Source organism: Notechis scutatus, chromosome 4, assembly GCF_049901735.1.
Source record: "Notechis scutatus isolate UNSWTSFEM ecotype Mainland chromosome 4, rNotScu1.2, whole genome shotgun sequence".
Taxonomy (NCBI): domain Eukaryota; kingdom Metazoa; phylum Chordata; class Lepidosauria; order Squamata; family Elapidae; genus Notechis; species Notechis scutatus.
The window spans coordinates 73,080,110-73,099,066 of record NC_142012.1 but is presented as its reverse complement, the minus strand read 5'-3'; the positions used below and the strand labels follow the sequence as shown (position 1 = coordinate 73,099,066).

At 41.0% G+C, this 18,957-nt stretch overlaps 1 protein-coding gene across 3 annotated transcripts in view; it reads right to left on the bottom strand.

Annotated features, from left to right (window-relative positions):
- Positions 1–418: 418 nt before the first annotated feature.
- Positions 419–18,957, bottom strand: part of ZSWIM8 (zinc finger SWIM-type containing 8) — a 75,799-nt gene continuing 57,260 nt past the window's right edge. For 2 of the 3 annotated variants that reach the window (XM_026674245.2, XM_026674247.2), the window contains 9 exons: positions 18,206–18,428; positions 17,724–18,013; positions 16,203–16,426; positions 11,767–12,249; positions 10,075–10,243; positions 5,688–5,861; positions 3,832–3,951; positions 3,137–3,315; positions 419–2,143 (listed from right to left, as the gene is read on the bottom strand). In XM_026674245.2, coding sequence (XP_026530030.1) covers positions 1,940–2,143; positions 3,137–3,315; positions 3,832–3,951; positions 5,688–5,861; positions 10,075–10,243; positions 11,767–12,249; positions 16,203–16,426; positions 17,724–18,013; positions 18,206–18,428 — 2,066 coding nt within the window. In that variant the 3' untranslated portion in view covers positions 419–1,939. The remainder of the gene's footprint in view (positions 2,144–3,136; positions 3,316–3,831; positions 3,952–5,687; positions 5,862–10,074; positions 10,244–11,766; positions 12,250–16,202; positions 16,427–17,723; positions 18,014–18,205; positions 18,429–18,957) is intronic. The other variant, XM_026674246.2, reaches the window with a different exon arrangement.

The window sequence follows — 18,957 nt, the reverse complement described above, 5'->3', positions numbered from 1 at the left end:
TGACATAAACTGACTTGGAATTCTTAATCCCACCGGCTTTTGGCAAACACAAGCGTCAATGTAGGTGATGCACTCGTGGATCTTGTTCATGGATCTTCAGAGCACTGAGGTCAGGTCTTGTGCTTTCAAAGGGGCTCCCTCCCCCCCTGTACTAAGACAGTGTTTCTCAACCTCAGCAACTTTGAAATCTGGGAATTTCAACTCCCAATATGCTGGGTGGGAATTTTGGAAGTCTTTTTGCAGGCTGACATTAAACAATACAATGGCTGGTCTAAAGAATTGAGATCAGACACTGTTGTTTCAACAGAAGAGTCACATCTAAGGTAAGTCCACAATGGCCAACAATTGCATGATTAAAACAAATCAGAATGCCCAACCATTTGGCAGAGAGATGACAGCTGAGGAAGAAACCAACAAGTTTCAGGATGCAAAGTTTATTTCCCCGTTTAGTTAGTGAAAAACAGTATGAAACACTAGCATCATGTAATATAAAGAATGCTGAGAATTAATCAGAGGAAGTCCAACGTTACTAGCACACAACTTTTTTCAGATTGAGGGCTACAAAGTGGCTGAGGCCGAGACACATTAAATTTCATTTAACTTTATTTAAATGTAAATTTAAACTATTTAATTAAATAGTTAATATGATTATTCCCCATATATTTAATAATCGACTAGTTCACATCAGGTAAGACACAACTATGAGGAAATTTAAGGTTAACAAAATCCACATGAGCTGGATGAAGTAAATAAATCTTGCCTTTCCCCAAGCTAGGCTGAACCAGGGAAAATGATCGGCAAAAATTGAAGTCAGGCAAAAATTGGTGTTCACAAAATGCATAACCAAGTTTACTGGATTAACTACCACCGGATGACGTTGTGGGCATTTAACAATATATGTGTGTCTAGCAAAAGCCATTAACCATGAGAGCTGAATGGGACCTCCAGCTTCAGGGCAATACATGCCTGAATATCAGTTGCTTGTGGACTAGCAGCAGATGAGAATCTTCCTTATCTTTAAGACCAAGTTTCCTTATTACTTTGTGCTGAGAGGTTGTGTGGTTCAAAGGTCGCTGGGACAAGACCAAGTTTCGGTACTTTTTCAGTCCTTTGCAAAAATAGGTTAGAACTTCCTACTCTAAGGCACTCTTAGTTCTTTGTTTTATGATGTCAGCATGATAAACAGAAATATGGAGAAGAGTCAGTCTAAGAAAATGAGGGTTTTAATCGGGAAACTGAAACAAGGAGTAAGAAACTGATTACAGGAGAGCTAACATCTCTGTACAACTTGGAGCCATTTGGGGTAGAATATCCTATGTCGTCTGATGAGGAGGCCCTCAGATCACTATCTAAGAGCAAAGACATCGTACCAGCCAGTTCTGTACTTGCTGAGGCCAGGTGCTTCCCGTGGTGTCTTGGCCCATCCAAACAGGTAAGCTGAACTGGATGAGGGACCTGCTGTGGCAGGAAGGAGGAAGGAACAGTGTTGGAGAAAACCTCTGCTTCTCCTGGCCCAGTAATGGCTGAAATTTTAAGAACCATATAGAAAGTAGTATACATATTTATAAATGCCAAAATAAATATTATAAAGAAACAGGCTTGATCCTACCCCTAACATGCATGCATACACACCCAGTAAGAGAGAGAGAAAGGCAGAAATGATGTTCATTTATAAAGACATCCTCTACAAGGAAAAAGACTAAAACTGTTGACCAATGATCAGCCAGCTCCCCCTCTCTCTCACCCACACATACGTACACACACACACACACATGCACACAGTTTCCTTGCCTTCACTTGCTGGGGAGGAGAGAAAGGGAAGTAGAACACAGCCACAGCCACATGGACGAGGAATGTCATGGTAGAAATACATTGAATCAGTGGTTTCCAATAGCTAAAAAATCAAAAAGATCCCATAAAGGAGGATGCAGGATGGGCATCAGGGTGAAAAGGTAGTCATTTCCAGAGAGACCCGTTGCCACAGGTCCTTGGTCTGTTTGCTGCGTTTCAGATTCTGAAGGATGTCATTGAACTGCATCATGCCCATAGGAGTTAGGCAGAAGGCGCTTCGGGCGCTGCGAATGGCGTTCACAAAGTCATCGTAGTCCGCTGGAGTGAGATGGATCAGACGATGATGGATGTACTTGGGAAAACCAAGATAAAACAGGGATGAAATACAGTTTCTGATGGGAAAATCCATTTTATAATCTATCTGAATAGTGCCTTTCCTTTATGAGGAACCTTAAGAATCTAGATCAGGGTGGGGTGGACCCAAATCTAGATGGAATTATTACTGTAGTAGATTTATCTACCCTATTGTGTAGATAAATGCCAAAAACAGTTCAGTGGTCCACCTTCTTCTCTTAATAACGTTTCTCTCACCCTTATCCAAAAGGCTCAAAGTGACTCAGTCCCTCCCAACTGTACTGTTAAGTCTCATAATTACCTTGGGGGGAAGAAGAAATAACAAGCAAACATGAATAAATCACAAAGTATTAATGGGTGAGCAGAAACCTAAAGCTAGGTCTTGGCCATCACAGCTCTGTATCACCTGAGATCCCATTTAGGTCCTCAGAAAAAGAGGTTGAGAGGCAGAGTTAGGAGAGGGAAAGAGGAAAAATACTGTCCTTTTAACACAAAGTCAACTCCTGGTTACTTCCATAGATGCTTCCCTCTAGTTTTCTTGGCAATAATACAGAATTGGATTAACTAGCCCAAATTCCTCTGCTGTGTCCCTCCAACTACTAAGACTCAATCTTCCTGAAGCCCCAAGTTCCAAGAGGGCTTACCCAGGGAGTCCCACCTGTTGAGTTTGGGAAAAAACAGCTTTGTGGGGAAGTGGAAGGAAAGCCAAGTCTTCCAGGGAATCAACGAATAACCTGTGCGGCCTGACCAAATTTTCCCCACAAACTGTGAGGTGGAATGACGAAGTCTCTCTCCTTGTAGTCTTTCAGAGGAAGTTTTGAAAACAGACATGAATAAACTGCTGTCTTAATCAGCTTACAACTGATCTAAATGGGATCCCTAAATGGGATCTCAGGTGATCCATTCGCCCAAAAGAGGGCATATTTAAGTTCACAAAGCCTCCTAGATAAAGCAACCAACCTTTACCATTAAGAGGAAAGCCCATGTGTACCTGAATATACGCCTGCTGGCACCTCTGTACCAACTGATGAAAGGCAGGTGTGCGCAAGTGGTTGTGGACATGGGCAGGGTTGAGTCTCTGCAGGGACTCCATGATGATCTCTTGCAGCACAAAAGGACTCAGGACTCCCTTGGCTGCACCAACACAAAACTGATGTACATAGTTCACACCTGCAAAAGAGCAAAGGCATTTACTGTGAATGTAAGGCATAGGAAATAAATAAGTCCCTGTGTTTGTTTGTGTGTGTGTGAGAGAGAGAGGGGGGGGGGGGAGGGAGAGATAAATTTATCTTCTGTAAGGAACAGAACAAAACAAGCAGCTATCTACATCCAAGAAAAAGGGGTAACATCTATTGTCATTTATTTTTCAACTATTGGCAATTAAAATAACGTGGGCTAGAGTCTACAGAGAGCCACTTGATGTCAAAGGCAACCAGCTTTAAAATTCTCTTTCTAACTTTAAGACACCTGTACTGTAAATAACATTAAAAAATAGCTGCCAACTTTTTACATTGGAGATTTCAAGCTGGAAAATGTAGCAGAAGCACCCTTAAATTGCACTGGTTACTTTTCACCAAGGGATCGCTGGCACTAGCAATTTTAGGCAATAAAATACGACTCTCTAGATGCATACAGGCAGGAGATTCATGTTCCCTCCCCTTCAATTAGGGTGTCTGTGGATCTTACCTAATTTGGCCGCTAGTCCGAGAAGCCATTTCACATCTTCTGTGTAGGGGGGGCTGCGTGAGAAGTTGTTGGGGTGGTCATTGTGAGCCCTGCGACCAAGCATCTCCAGCGCCAGCATCCCTGGAGGGGAGAGCAAGTTGAACCCTCAAGTGGGCCAGGGCAAAGAAAAGCCACATGGGGAAGATGCTAAATAGTTATATCTTTCACTCAGCAGAGCTTTGGTTTGTTTCCTTTTAAAAAAGGAAGAGCCTCAAGACTCTGCAAAGCTTAAGATTAAAAGACTGGAAAGAATAACAAAGATTTGGCACGAGGGTCAGTCTCTTCTTGCCTTCTTTAGGACTGGTAATTAAAAGGATTCCCATGAGAACCTTCTTCCCACATTAATTACTTTTTAGAAATTTATAAGGCTGTCCAAATCGATAACAGGGTACAGTGAAAACAACCATACCATACACTGTATGCACAATTATTAAGCAAGTGAGTATTTTGACCATATCATTTTATGTATATTTTCCACCTCCCAGCTGTATAAACTTGAAGCATATCAGGTGATGTGTTTTCGTGTAATGAGGGAGGGGATGGCCTAAGGAGATCATCACCCTATATGTGTGCATAATTTTTAGGCAGCTTCTTTTCCTCACGCAAAATAGGTCAAAAAAGAGATTTAACTGACTGAAAAGTCCAAAATTGTAAAAAGTCTTTCAGAGGGATATAGCACTCTTGAAATTGCTAAGTTATTGGGGGCGTGACCACAGAACCCTCAAACGTTTTGTTGCAAATAATCAACAAAGTCACAAGAAATATGTTGAGAAAAAAAAAGACACACATTAACTGCCAAATATTTGAGAAGAATCAAATGTGAAGCTACCATTATCCTCACAGTGTTATCATATTCCAGAACTGAAACCTACTTGGAGTGCCCAGAGATACAAGATGTTCAATGCTTAGAGACATGGCCATAGTAAGGAAGGCTGAAATCCAACCAACACTGAACAGAACACATAAATTGAAACGGCAAGACTGGCCCAAGAAATATCTGAAGACCGATTTGTCAAAAGTTTGATGGACTGATAAGATGAGAGTGACTCGACGGACCAGATGGATGGGCCCATGGCTGGATCAGCAACAGGTACAGAGCTCCACTTCTACTTAGATGCCAGCAAGGTGGAGGAGAGGTACTGGTATGGGGTGGTATTATTAAAGATGAGCTAGTTGGACCTTTTCAGGTTGAAGATGGACTCAAAGTCAACTCCTAAACCTACTGCCAGTTTTAAGAAGACATTTTCTTCAAGCAGGGAAAAGTCTGCATCTTTCAAGAAGACCATGATTTTAATGCAGGGCAATGCTCCGTCGCAGGTATCAAAGTACAGCCCCATGCACAGCACATTTCAACAGTCCATGCCTGCTGAATCTCAGACTGGCCATATTTTTTATCATTATTCAATTACACTGAGAAATGCCAACTGTCCAGAGCAGTAAATCAAGACAGCCACAATTTTAAAAATGCATCTTTCTTTGTTCTGAAATGTCCTGAATGCAGAATGAGCACACTGCTAACTAGCCAATCCATTTGGTCTATGGTTCCCAATTTAAGACTGGCTTTCTGGTCTCCAGAGTTAGAGGATCAATGAACATATTGTTAACAAATACAATTTCCTGCAACTATAATTAATCCATGTCTCTTCTCATTCCCCTGAATTATTTATTCACCAGTAATCTGCTCACCAACTGAACTAGGGAATCTAAACTCTCATCTACAAGGCAAGCCTTTCCAGATAGCTCTTAATAAGATATGCATCACTCCTGTCCTGAATGCCAATGAAAACACCGAAAGAGTCACTGATTGCTGTCCTTACCAACACGGTAGGCAGAATGAAGGTAGTGCAATCCTTGAGGACTGACAGGTTGGCTGTGTTGTTCATCTTCAGAAGGAAAGCCCCCTGTCACAAGGGAACTGGGCTGAGAAGACAAGCTTGTTAAGGAAGTCCCTTGAATTGCTGGGAAAGTAGACCCTGCGTGAACACTTCCTACTGGAAAGAAGAAACAATCGTATAAGGGGGAGAAATCAAAGACATCAGCTACAGGATTTCAGTTATCCTCTGCCTGGATACATGTCAGGGATTAATATTCATTAACCTGGTGGGAACATAGTAGCAGAGAACAAACAAACCGGGTTATAACATTGTATGCCTGACAATTCTAAAAGTGGCCTTATTTCCCTAATTTTTTGGATGTTTCCCAACAGCTGAGCCTTTCTAATGTACTCTCTCCTTTTGCATAATATTAGCAAAAGGGAAAAAATACACCAAAATAGCCCATGTTCCAGCTCCCCACTGGGAATGATAGAACTTCCCCTCTCTATACAAGGACTTTTTAAAAAGTTTCAAGTATTTGTAATAGCTAATATGTCATTCTACTTAAATAAAATAGAATAGTTAAATCCTCAAGGCCCAATGTTCAATTATACAGGCATTTGTGAGAGGGGCAGGCTAATTGACTCACAGTTTGTATGTAGTGTTCCAGATACCATCTCATGACATATTCTTGCAACATCAAAAAGTAAGAAAGACAACCTGGCAACATAGATGAAAATAGGAACTCTTGGAATTCAGTTATGTCAGGCCATCAGACAAATGCAGATCAAAGGCCCAGTTCTTATTACTGAAGGACAAGAAAAAGGGAGACTGAGACCAACATCTCAGGGGAAGTGACAAAGATCAGGAAGCCATGGCAGGCTGAAGACTTTTGTTATCAATAGGAAAGAAAAGAAAACACACAAAGGCAGGTATTCCAGGTGTGCAGGAATAGTCCTTATAGTATTAGGAATAGTCCTAATAGTCCTCATGTGTGTCAACGCACTGTCCATGCGTTGACACACATGAAACACTGTGTATTCTTTGGGGAGACATTTACAGATTTGTGGGTTACTTGAGGAAACACGGTTCAGTGAAGTATAGAGTTAGGAACATATTGCTGTAGTATTTAAGGATGATTCCCGTTATAAAATTATAATAATTTCTGCATTTCTTGAATGTTATACATTAGTCTTCTTGGAACTGCCTGCTTGACATTAGAATTGCAGTTGTTGTGCTTGGTTGATAATGTCATTTAAAACAAAACCAAAAAAGCAGGAATTTCAAAACAAGACAGATAAGCCTTAAATGGAATTTTGTTCCAGTAAGTAAATGTTGGGATATAACAACATTTCTCTGTGTATCACTAAAATCTTGAAGACTAGAAATCCAAAGAAGGAGTTCTGGTCTTTAACCTGTACTCGATACTATCCATGGAGTAGATGAATTGATTCCGAACAGACACTTCCTGACCAAACTTTTAACTTAGCAATTAAATCAACTGTCTAGGTAACGCAAAGGAGATTGAGCATGCTTACAACAAATTTGTAATACACAAAAGACACTGATTTCTAAGTAGCTTAATTTTACTAATTTACTCATTACTTTGTATAAAAATCTGTTTTTCATCAATCACCACATCCCACTGGTTTGCAAATTCTTCAAGGAACACCAATCAAGAGACTTTATGTGAGTAAGCAGATAAATTCTTCATACACATATAGGAAATGAGGGCGATAGAAACAGAAATTAAAATGCTGAATTTAAACACAATTCTGGACTTTTGATATAGACATTCAAAGTCAAATTACAGCTTACAATTTGAATGCTGAATTTGAATGACAGGGTAGATTTCTGCCCAAAATCAATGCCAAGAATAATGTCCAAGATCAAATTAAGTTTGAAGATATAAACTGAGTTTTTGACTCATGCGCTGAAATTTACTTTCATATTTATAAAATATTTATAAATGTTGATAAGTTATTTACTACAACTCACCAATAAATACAAAAGTTCCTATCAGACCTTAAAATATTTCTGCAACTTAAAAATGATAGTTCTCTATTTCTCTCTTTCTCTCTCTCTCTGTCTTAATTTTCCCTTCACTGGGGAGCAACTTTGAAAATATTTCATTAATCTGAAACAGGTTTAGAAAGTGGCTTACTGCTTCCCCAGGAATGAAGATGTGCTATTAACAGCCTTTTAAACATTTCTGTTCACATCTATGAGTGGGCATTAAAATCAGTATATAGATGGGGCTTAACATCAATCAATTCAGTCTGGGGTTTGGGGTTTTTTTTTTGGTTCCCTTATCTATAATGCTGGAGACGTTTTCTGCAATGGTAGAGATGCTAATAGGTAAGAAAAGAATGTATACACATATTGTAGGGCTCTTATTCAACTTTCTATTTCCCCCCTCTTTTCAGATAATTAAAATCTAGTCTACAAAAATCATCATTAAGTATAATTTACTTTCTCTGAGAAAGATTTTTTTTTTCATATATTGCTGGTATTGTTTATGTTCACAGACATCTGGTATTTGTTATGCATTCTTTCAATTAGTCACCCTTGTGGAATGCTATATTTTAATCACTATATTTTTAAATTTTATAATAATTTTCTGTATTGCAGGAAAAATGTTTTCATGTTACTTGTACTATCTTCAGGTTAAATCATCTTGTTTTGAGCATAACTCCTGTCCTTCAAGAAAAATATGTGTGTGTGTGTGTGTGTGTGAGTGAGAGAGAGGGAGAGAGACAGAGACAGAGACATTGTGCCTAGTACAGGGCTGTCAAGCTCCCGGCCCAGAGGCCAGATGTGTCACACGCTGGCCACGCCCGCGCCTGGTTTAGCAAAGAGGGAAAAGTCCCTACATGTCACATGATGCCACTGTGACGTCAGTTTGGCACACCCCTTGCCTAGTAGATAAGACAGAGAAGCAGCATTTTTGTTTGAAGGTTTCACAAATCAGATCTTCCGGATGAAATGGGCAATCAGTAGTCAGCAGAGCCTACGAAAGTCATTTTGGAAACTTGCCAAGGACAGATAACATTTTTGGACTTCTGGCTATTTTGGGGAGTCTGGAACAGAAATAAGGCACCATCCCAAAAGAGCTGTTGTGAGGCCCAAGATTCCTAGGATCAGGCTAATTATAACTGCTATGAGGATCGTTTCTCTTCCTGCTGTTGAAATCATAATGTGATGGAAACGTAACTTCAATCTCATCTTTGAAACTGAAATTCACATAAACAGATCAAATCTCTAAAACATCTCTCCAAATGGGATGGGAAAGTAGAATTTAGGTTGTGGTGTAAACACAGGTAGTCTTGGGGTTATGATGGCAATTGGGATATGAATTTCTGTCACAAAGAGACCTCACTGCTTAGAGCCATCCTGATCATTAAATGGGAAGGGACAGGATTGGTAGCTAGTGGTAGCTACGAGTGGCTGCCATGGGTGAGTGCTAGAGAGTGAGGCAAAATGCCAGAGGCAGTGCCGGAGGCAGAGGAGTGCCACAAGTGAGCCCAGAATAAATTTTGGTGATGTGGCTGATGATCAGAACTTCAAGAACCAGTTGTATGTCCATTTTTCAGCGCTGTCATAACTTTGAACACTTGCTAAACAAATGGGCGTACCCAAGAACTATCTGTATGGGTCCCAAAATCTCTTCATATCATTAATTGGGAGGCTTTGCCCTCTGATTCTGCACCGCTTCTTGTGAATAGGGCCTGGCTGAGCATCTGAGTAAGGCATGCTGTCCTTTTTCCTCGTTTTACACTTCACATCCTTGGTGCCTTAGTGCAAAGGTCTCTGGAACCAGACAAGGGGGAGGTATCTCCTGCAGCTTAGGCAACATCCAGTTCTAATAACTGATTCCAGCTGCAAACACCTCCCCGTTTGCAATGAAAGCACAACCCTTTGCCTGAGTGCTCCTACCGCTCATTCCACTTCTCTACTCTCTTTTTCCCCAGCCCTAAGCACCAGCATCATGCTTATTCCCTCTCTTTCCTAACCTTACACTTGATTATAAGGATGCTGAACAATCTGCAGTCTAATGTAAAATGGACCAGTTGCAAATTATAAAGTTTGTGATTAAGCCACATTGCCAATGGAAGCTATTCTGTAATTGATTGCAACACTCAAAAAAACAACACCTAAATACAGCCTCAAAACATTCAGGACATCGTAAGAAAATCTGACAATTGTAACTAAACCACCAAGAAATAGTGAAGGTTTACCATTATTATTTAATGAACACTCTCATTGGTTGTAGTCACAGGAATAGGTGTCGAAAACTGATTGTTAGAGGTTCCCATACTATACGTCATACTACAGTACTGTAATATTGCAATGATATCTATGTCTTTTCACCTGTTACAGGAATACTCACTTGCCACATTGGAAGACAGTGAGAGCCCTGTCTCCGCATGGTAGGGGTGCATAGCAATCTGGGTCATGGAAGGGACGGGGACTCCCGGGAAGGACACCGCAGTTGCTGCCAAAGACGGAGTAGTTACGGAGTAGGGGTACTGGGCCCCGATGAAGGCTGGGTGGACCCCCTGCGGAGAAACAGGATAGAGTTGCCTGCTCCTTCACAAAGAGGCAAGGCTGTGTTTTTGGCAGGTGCAAACAGCCCTTTGCATACCCACCATTCCATCTCCTGCATATTGTTTAAGTTCTGAAAGGGGAAGATGTCCAAACTAAAATATTTTAAAAAGAAAGGTAACATTTCTTTTTAGGCATGTTACCTAGGAAACCTTTACCAGGTTACATGTGAAAATAATCCAGTTTCAGGAAGAAACATACTGAGCGTATTTTCATAGCAGTACAAAAATATCAAAGAAAAAAATTTATACCATAGCTTTACCAACAGTTTGAAAGTTGTAATGTTAGGAATGTAAGATTTTTTGTTAACACTGACAAAAGATAATAACCATTCTAGTTAGATAAGGCTAAATCCAATTACTTATAAACAAAAAAAACCCGGTTACAGGGTATTAATGAGTTACATTCAAGACATAATCTCAATTAAAGGAAAGCAGATTCCGAAAGCAATTGGTAGACGAAGTTAGCCAATTCAGCCAAACACAGATCAAGTGAAGTTTAGTTCTAGATCGTCCAAGGGGCACCAATAGGACTATACAATAATCTTTCTAATCTCTCAGATTCTTAGTGTTTGATTATATCAAAGACATCCAAGGGAAACTCCTCTCAGGAAACTTTCTCAGCAGCGTAGTTGCTATTACTGCTAAGGGGGGTGCCCACAAGAGCTTGTTGGAGAATGTTTCTTCCTGTTCTGACCCAGGCTTAGCAGAACCAAGAAACAGACTCCTTGTCCCAAAAAACCCCCCCTCTTTATTTAGTTACTGTGAATTCATGGCATTCACACACAGAAAACTCCCAGCAATTATCCTCCCAAGGGTTAAGTGCAAGAGCAGGCCTATCAATCCAGGCCAAGAGCTTCCAGTCTGGAAAGCTGTAAATTAAATATCTGGCAAGGAGTCTCTGTGAGGCACAACTTTGATAAGCAAATCTTCCTAAAGAAATATGAACTCTCCTGCAACCATCACTCCCCTTTTGCTTCTATTTATTCCCCAGGGAGGGGCCATTCAGCATCCACGTGTGCCTTTCCTTCTGAGTTGGCCCCTGTTCCTTAATTGTTCTCCTCCCCTGACAGTTCTGCACATACGTGCATCTGGAACAGGCTTCAGCTGTTCTTCTTCCCCAGTTATCTCCGACTCCAAAGGCAGCTGGGAAATGTCAGACAGCCCTGGCCCTATATCTGCTTCCAATGCAGAGCATTTGTCAGAGCCTTCCCCAGACTCCAGGACTGGCCCAAGTTCCTCCCCAACCTCCTCACTGTCTGAGTCTGCCACCAGCTCCCCTGGCGGACCACAACACTTCCCTTGAACAAAAAAACAAAAAAACCCTCCCAACATCCCTGCTCGCAAATTGGAAAAGAAATAAAATGCCATTTCTGCCCAGCCATTGCGTAGCCTTGTCATCTGCATTGAAGAGTAGATGTGCCACAGCCAAAGTACTTATTCTAGACTGTTTTTCTAGACGGTTACAAACAACATACCTGTGGATAAGCAGAACCAGGCACTGGGAAGACTGCTGGCCTTGGCATGTGCTGAAGAGGATGGCCGATGTATTGAGGATTGCAAGGAATGTGGGTCTGGAGTGTCGTATAGGGGTGCAGGCCCTGGGTGTGTGCATGTGCCATTGCTGGTCCTGCCACAGTGTGCTGCTGGTATATGGTTGACCCCACTGAGATCACAGGCACTACTGTTGCTGCTGCTGTTACTGCAGCAGCCACCGTTACTGTAGCGGATTCTGATGTCACTCTGGTGTCTGGCAGTCCACGGACTGTTTCGCATGACGCCCGGGCTCCATTTGCACTGCAGCCTGTTGCTCCTTCCCTCTGGGCAAGAGTTCCCCCAACTGTTTGCTCATACAACCAGTACCACTGATGAGCAACCTCAAACAGAACTTCAGGATAAACTCCGCCGCCTTTGGCTGCCTCTTCTACAGCCAAGCAAGCCTTCTCCAACATTAGATTATCCTGCAAATTCAAAAGCTACATTGATTCAAGGTATTTATAGGAGCCTTCAGAAATAACCATTTAGAATTAACTATTAGATTAGAATGAAATACAACTAAAGGCTAAAAGGCAGCAAAACTAGCAGTACAAAACAATCAGGCATGGAAAAGGCTAGCGTAAGGCTTCCATGCTCCTGAACTGCAAAGGGAACAGCTACCTCCCCCTCTGGCTGAGCAAAACGAATCAATGATAACTAGCCTCTGCAAATTTAAAATAGATTGTAACTATGAAAATCTGGAAGAAAAAAGAGAATTTTTAGTACAATATTCCGCCGAACAAAGTACGAAATATAAAACTGAATGATCAATTTTATTATCTGCATGAAATTATTAAAGATATACACTGTGTGCACAATTATTAGGCAAGTTGTATTTTGGAGGATTAATTTTATTGAACAACTACAGTGCTCTCGGTTAATCCAAAACATTAATAAACCTCAAACCTGAATATTTAAGAAAGTGAAACTGATGTTTTGGCTTTCTTAGGAAAATAAAGGTAAAGGTAAAGGTTCCCCTCGCACATAGGTGCTAGTCGTTTCCGGCTCTTGGGGGCAGTGCTCATCTCCATTACAAGGCCAAAGAGCCAGAGATGTCCAAAGATGTCATGTGGCCGGCATGACTAAATGCTGAAGGCGCACGGAACGCTGTTACCTTCCCACCAAAGGGGTCCCCATTTTTCTACTTTTGGGGGGCTTTCGAATGGCTAGGTTGGCAGCTGGGACAAGTAACAGAGGCTCACTCCATTACATGGTGCTAGAGATTCAAACCACTGAACTGCCGAGCTTTCTGATCGACAAGCTCAGCGTCTTAGCCACTGAGCCACCCTTCTTAGGAAAATGTGTGTGCACAATTATTGGGCAACTATTAATGCGTAGAATCATTCTGCAACTAAATGAAAAACAAAAATTTGCCCATCCCACTTGTTTATTTTCATCTGTTAAAGTGAGAATAATAAAAAAAACCAATTCAAAATGTACAAATAAACATTTCCGACATTTCCAAAAAAAAAAAAAAAAAGACTAATGACCCATATAGACATCCTTCTTTTCAATAACAGTCAAAAAAGCCTTCCATTCATGGAGCCTGTCAGTTTCTTAATCTGTTGACAATCAACATTTTGTGCAGTAGCAACCACAGCCTCCTAGACACTGTGCAGAGTGCACTGTACTGTTTTCCTTCACCATAAATCTCCCACTTAGGGAGGACCCACAAGTTCTCAATAGGTATCTTGAAGCAAGAAGGGAAAGTTCCTAGCCGAAGAGCTCTTGGAAGTAGGGGGGGCTACAATGGAAGATGCTGGGGTTCCCCAGTCAGACAGAAAAAGAAGCACACGGGTAACTTGCAATCCTCAATGCATCAGTCAGTTTATTGTATAAATTCAGGCAATTAGCTTATTTAGTTACAGTAATGTAACTTATAACATAAGGCAGAGACCTTTTTGTGTCCTTGAGTGCATTCATTTTTCCCCAATTAAGCCTTCCCAAAATCTTTTAGGACTAAGGATTGTCCTTCAATAGCTCAGATGAGGAAGGAGCCCATGTCATTATTCTTTCGTCTTTAACAGCTTTACTGGCTAGCCACACAGTGGAGTACTTCAGTGCATACGATGGAGCATTGTCCTGCATAAAAATCATGGTCTTCTTGAAAGATGCAGAATTTGTCCTGTACTACTGCTTGAAGAAACTGTCTTCTAAAAACTGGCAGTAGGTTTGGGAGTTGATTTTGAGTCCATCTTCAACCCGAAAAGGTCCAACTAGCTCACTCTCATCTCATAAGTCCATCAAACCTTTGACAAATATGTCTTCAGATATTTCTTGGTCCAATCTTGCCATTTCAATTTATGTGTCCTGTTCAGTGATGGTTGGGTTTCAGCCTTCCTTACTGTGGCCATGTCTCTAAGCATTAAATCTCTTGCATTTCTGGGCATTCTAGGTAGGTTGCAGTTCTGGAATATGACAGCACTGGAGGATAATGGATTGCTGATAGCTTCACGTTGGTTCTTCTTAAATCTTTGGCAGTTAATGTGTGTCTTTCCTCCCCCCCCTCACATTTCATGCAATCCTGCTGACTATTTGCAACAAAACACTGATGGTTCTGTGGTCATGCCCCACAATATCTTAGTAATTTTAAGAATGCTGCATCCCTCTGAAAGACTATTTTTACAATTTCTGACTTTTCAGAATCAGTTAAATCTCTTTTTTGGCCCATTTTGCCTGAGGAAAGGAAGCTGCCTAATAATTATGCACATGCTGATATAGGGTGTTGATCTCCTCAGACCACGTTACAAAAAAGCACATCACCTGGTATACTTATATCCACTAAGTATTCAGATTCATACAGCTGGGAGGTGGAAATATGCATATAAATGATAGGGTCAAAAAACTCACTTGCCTAATAATTGTGCACACAGTATAGATGTGGAAATGGTCGTACCTTATTTGTTTTAATTCAGTTTATAAAACTATAAAAAAACAATCTTTGCCACAACACAAGTTGCTCGATAGAGTTATAACTTCACTCTAAAGAACTGAAAAACAGGACTTCCGCTTTGAGATTCTTTGCGGACAGACCGAAACCGCGATCGTGCGCGGTTTCGATCCGTGCTCGCCGCTGGAGCGCCCCGAGCCGGCTGGTTTCGAGGCTAAGCCACCCTGTAGAGGTGGTGAAGAAGGGAGAGACTGCCAGCAGGGTTGAGGAGAGCCGCATCTCTCCTCCTCAGCTGGCCATCACTCCCTTTCCCGAAGGCAGTTGCAGCGGTGGTTAGAAATGGCCACCTCAAAGAAGAACTCGATCGGAAAAGAATGTGCAGGAAGAAGATAAGAAGAGAAAGTTTTGGTTGACCGGGTTAAACTGCAAAAGCAACAACTAAGGTACCCTGGAATTTAAACTAAAAAAAAAAGTAACATTGTTCCCAAGGAGGATTTTGAAGCAGCGAAGGAGAGAGAAAAGGGAAAGGATATGGTTTTTTTTCTTCTCTCCTTTTCCCTATACTGACAGCTAAGAGATCTAAATAAGAAATTTGAAGAAAAAAAATCCACTTTGACATCAATAGGCATTTAAGCTGAAAATAAAATGTCAAAGGGATAATAAAGATTTCTGGATACTTAAAACCTTTTAAAAGGAGGAAAGGAGAGAAAAAGAATAAAAGGGCAGGATCTGGAAGAAAGGGAGACTGCCTGGAATTAAAAGGAATTTACAGTTAAAATCTCAACAAGACTTCTAAAAGATACATTTTAACTAAAACTTGGCTACAAAATAGTAGAACTTCAGGAAGAGAAAGTAGAATGTGCCAAGCAGAATTCAATTGGAAGTTATGTATTATATTGAATGTTATAACCTCAAGGTATATATTGAAGCTTAAATAAGAGTTGAATGGATAAAATTAAAAGATATAAAGGGGTCATACTCCAATTAGTAACTACAGGAGAAAATTTGTTTAATGAGAAAAGAAAATATGAAATTGAAACAGGACAGACAAAAGTATAAATATAATGATTTGAACTGATATGAGATAATTAAAATAAAATTGAGAAAATTAAAAGAGGGGAAAAACTATATAGAAAATGTAAAATAGTATAAGATATGGAATAGAATACAAAAAGGAGCATGCAATTGAGTTTGTGTCTGTATGAAGAAGTGTAACCCGGGACCATGCTATTTTCAAAAAAAGATGTTTTATTTGTATTATGTTTTTTTTTTTTGTGAAAACCCAAATAAAATTTTCAAAAAAAAAAAAAAAAAAAAAGAACTGAAAAACAGGGGAGATCAACTCTAAACAACATAGTTGTGGATGTGTTTATCCAAGAAGCGCAGTGGCCCATGTTTCAGCCCTATTCCACAATGCCATAAAAAAGCTAGTCCGAAGCTTGTATTTGCTAGGTGTTGAAGTGGATCAAAGACGTTTGAATTGCTTACCTGCTCTTTGCACTGGACCAGGGCTCTCTGGATTTCATTGGGGTTCAAGGCATGTGCATGTGGCAAACAACTCAATGCCAGCTCAGCAGCTGATCGCACCATATTGGAATCCCGAGCTCTTGAAGCTCTGTCAGCCAACGATGCCACTTCTGGGGGGGTTAGGTGTCCATCCCAGCATTCCACCAAGATATTCAAGGCTGCACTGCCAATCTCCATGGCTTGCCCTAGAGGCCAGAGAAAAGGACAGAAGAAAGCCAGGTCAGATATTAGGTCTGTATATTAAGGAATCTCTCTTTTAATTATTTCCAGTGATTAAATTATTACATCATTACAAAGGAAAATACCTTGGACAACATTAAGGACCCAAATCAGACTGAATAGAGACTAGAAATAGGCAACCTATGGCCGATTTTCCTGCTGCTACCATTCTACAGACGCTGTCAACTCACAGGGTCTGTTACCAAAATTCCACAGTTCTGAATGCATGCAGATACTTCTTGCACCTGACCAAATTCTGCCATCTGATCTCCTACATGAGGTACCTGACCATTCCCACCTAAAACTTGTAACTCTATTGCCCACTTCTACTAATAGATAGCCTGTCAACTGATGTAGAACAGATCAGGCCCACCTTTTGCAGGCACCAAAGAGTTCCTAGAGTATGTTGCTGAAACGCAATAGTCAGCCACTGAATTAGGAGCATGATTTTCATTAAGAAAAACTGACACAAGAAGTGTTAAATCTCCAAGGGATTTAAGAAAATTACAGGAGGAGAGCTGACAAGTTGATTTCCATTTCACTGGTGTCCAGATAGCAAGTAATACCTACAGAAAAGCAGAATGTGTTATTGCCTTGTTGTTGACCAAAAAACACACCAGTTATTGTCCTGAATCCAATATTGGGAACTGAAGAGGGAGTCCACAGGAGAAAAAAATCAGAAGGCAAAAAGGGTTAAGAAACATTGTTCTGGACCCAATGTCTTCATTAGCACAGAAAGAAAGCTTTACAAACTGATTGCTAAAATTAAAAGCTTTTTAAAATTTTATGACATGGGACCTATTAAGACGGACAAAGATCAGTTTTTGAATAGAAATTCAACAGGGTTTAGAGTGACTCAGAGCTATTATTTGTCTTTGAAGCAGTGCACGCTTCCCACATGTTTATATGGTGATCCCATGCAAGTTCATTCTCCCTATCGCTCACACTGATCACACTTTTTCACAATAGATAAACTATACCTGTAAATGTGAATGTAGTAATTACAATTTTCATGAACATTTTTTTCCACTGCACAATATAGCCTCCAGCAAAAAGATAAAAAGGGGATTATAATAGCTGTTACTTTTCTCACTCGGCAGCCCTTCCTGTGTTGTACAAACTGTACTAAGGAAAATACCGATAAGACTTCCAGAGCACCACTGGTTATAGCAGGAAGCTACTTGGCAAGGTTTTCAAATGTGGGCTCTTTAAAAATAAGACAGGCACGTTGTGTGGAACAGCTCGTGCAGATACTATTCCCACCTGTGATCCAAGAGACATGAGAAGAGTAAGTCCGAGAGAGCCAGTTTGGCGAGACAAAGTTGTGCAGTCCCAATGCATAGAGTCCAATCTCAAAGGCGCAGAGGTGAAGGTTGCGATGAGGCCCTTGGTGGCCGCCACTCGAAGACGGATGGGTGAAAATGGAGGTGCTGCTGTTTCCTCCAGCCTTAATGAGAACCGTCTTGGCCAACTCAAAATAGAAGTGAGCAGCTGCCTCTGAGGGCTGATTTGGGACGTGCGGGGCATGGCTCTCCGGTCGCCTGCCCTTGTACCTGAAGGAAGAAAAATAAAATAGCCATTAAACAAGTTGAAGTGAAACCCAAATAAAGTAAGACTGAGATGTCTCCAATTTCTAACGGAGCCCCTCCCTGCTTTAGAGACTCCTTCTTGGGCTAAATGCAGGTCAGAGCCAGGAAACGTTTGTACCATCAAGGCACAGGTTCTAGATGAGCAGCAGCACCCACCTCCCAACCTCCACAGTCTTTGCACGTGCCCCGCCGCTGGCCCTCCGGCTTCCACTGGAAGAAGAGGAACCCAAGGAATCACTGGAAGAACTACTGATGCTGTCGCTGTCCTGCCCCCGGCCCCAGGAGGTAGTTGCCCAGCCCCCTCGCAGGGGGCGTCGACTGAGGGTGGGAGAACTGTCAGAGGTGGTTTCTGGGGCACTGCTGTCAATGCTTGCCATTCCTACAAGGCAATGAGAAGAGGTTAAACAAGCTTAGAGGGCACAAAATAATCAGACCACAATATGGAATATACCATCTCATTTTTTCAGTATTCACAGGATTCTGCAGTTAAGTTCAAATCAGCAACTAGAAAATAGACACTATTTGTTTGAGAACTTCTGGTGGCTATCAGTTTGAATTGTGTCATGTTAGGAAACATTACAGGCTATAATACTGCTCTGATTTGCAACAGTGTTACATCAGTTACCGAGGAATGGATATTAATGCTGATCAAAGAATTCTCTTCCAGTTTGGCATATGGAAATATACAAGAGAAAAGCTTGACTCTTGTGTGTTTCCATATGCCAAACTGAGCCATCTTATTTGCCAACTGAGCCACCTTACTAATTTGAGTTAATTATTTGTCAAATCCTGAACATTATTTACAGCAACAGACAGGCAAACTCCCCTGTTCACCAAAAGATTGGAGGAAATACTTACTTCTCTATTTCTAAATAATTTACAAATACAATTATGATACATAGCTTGGT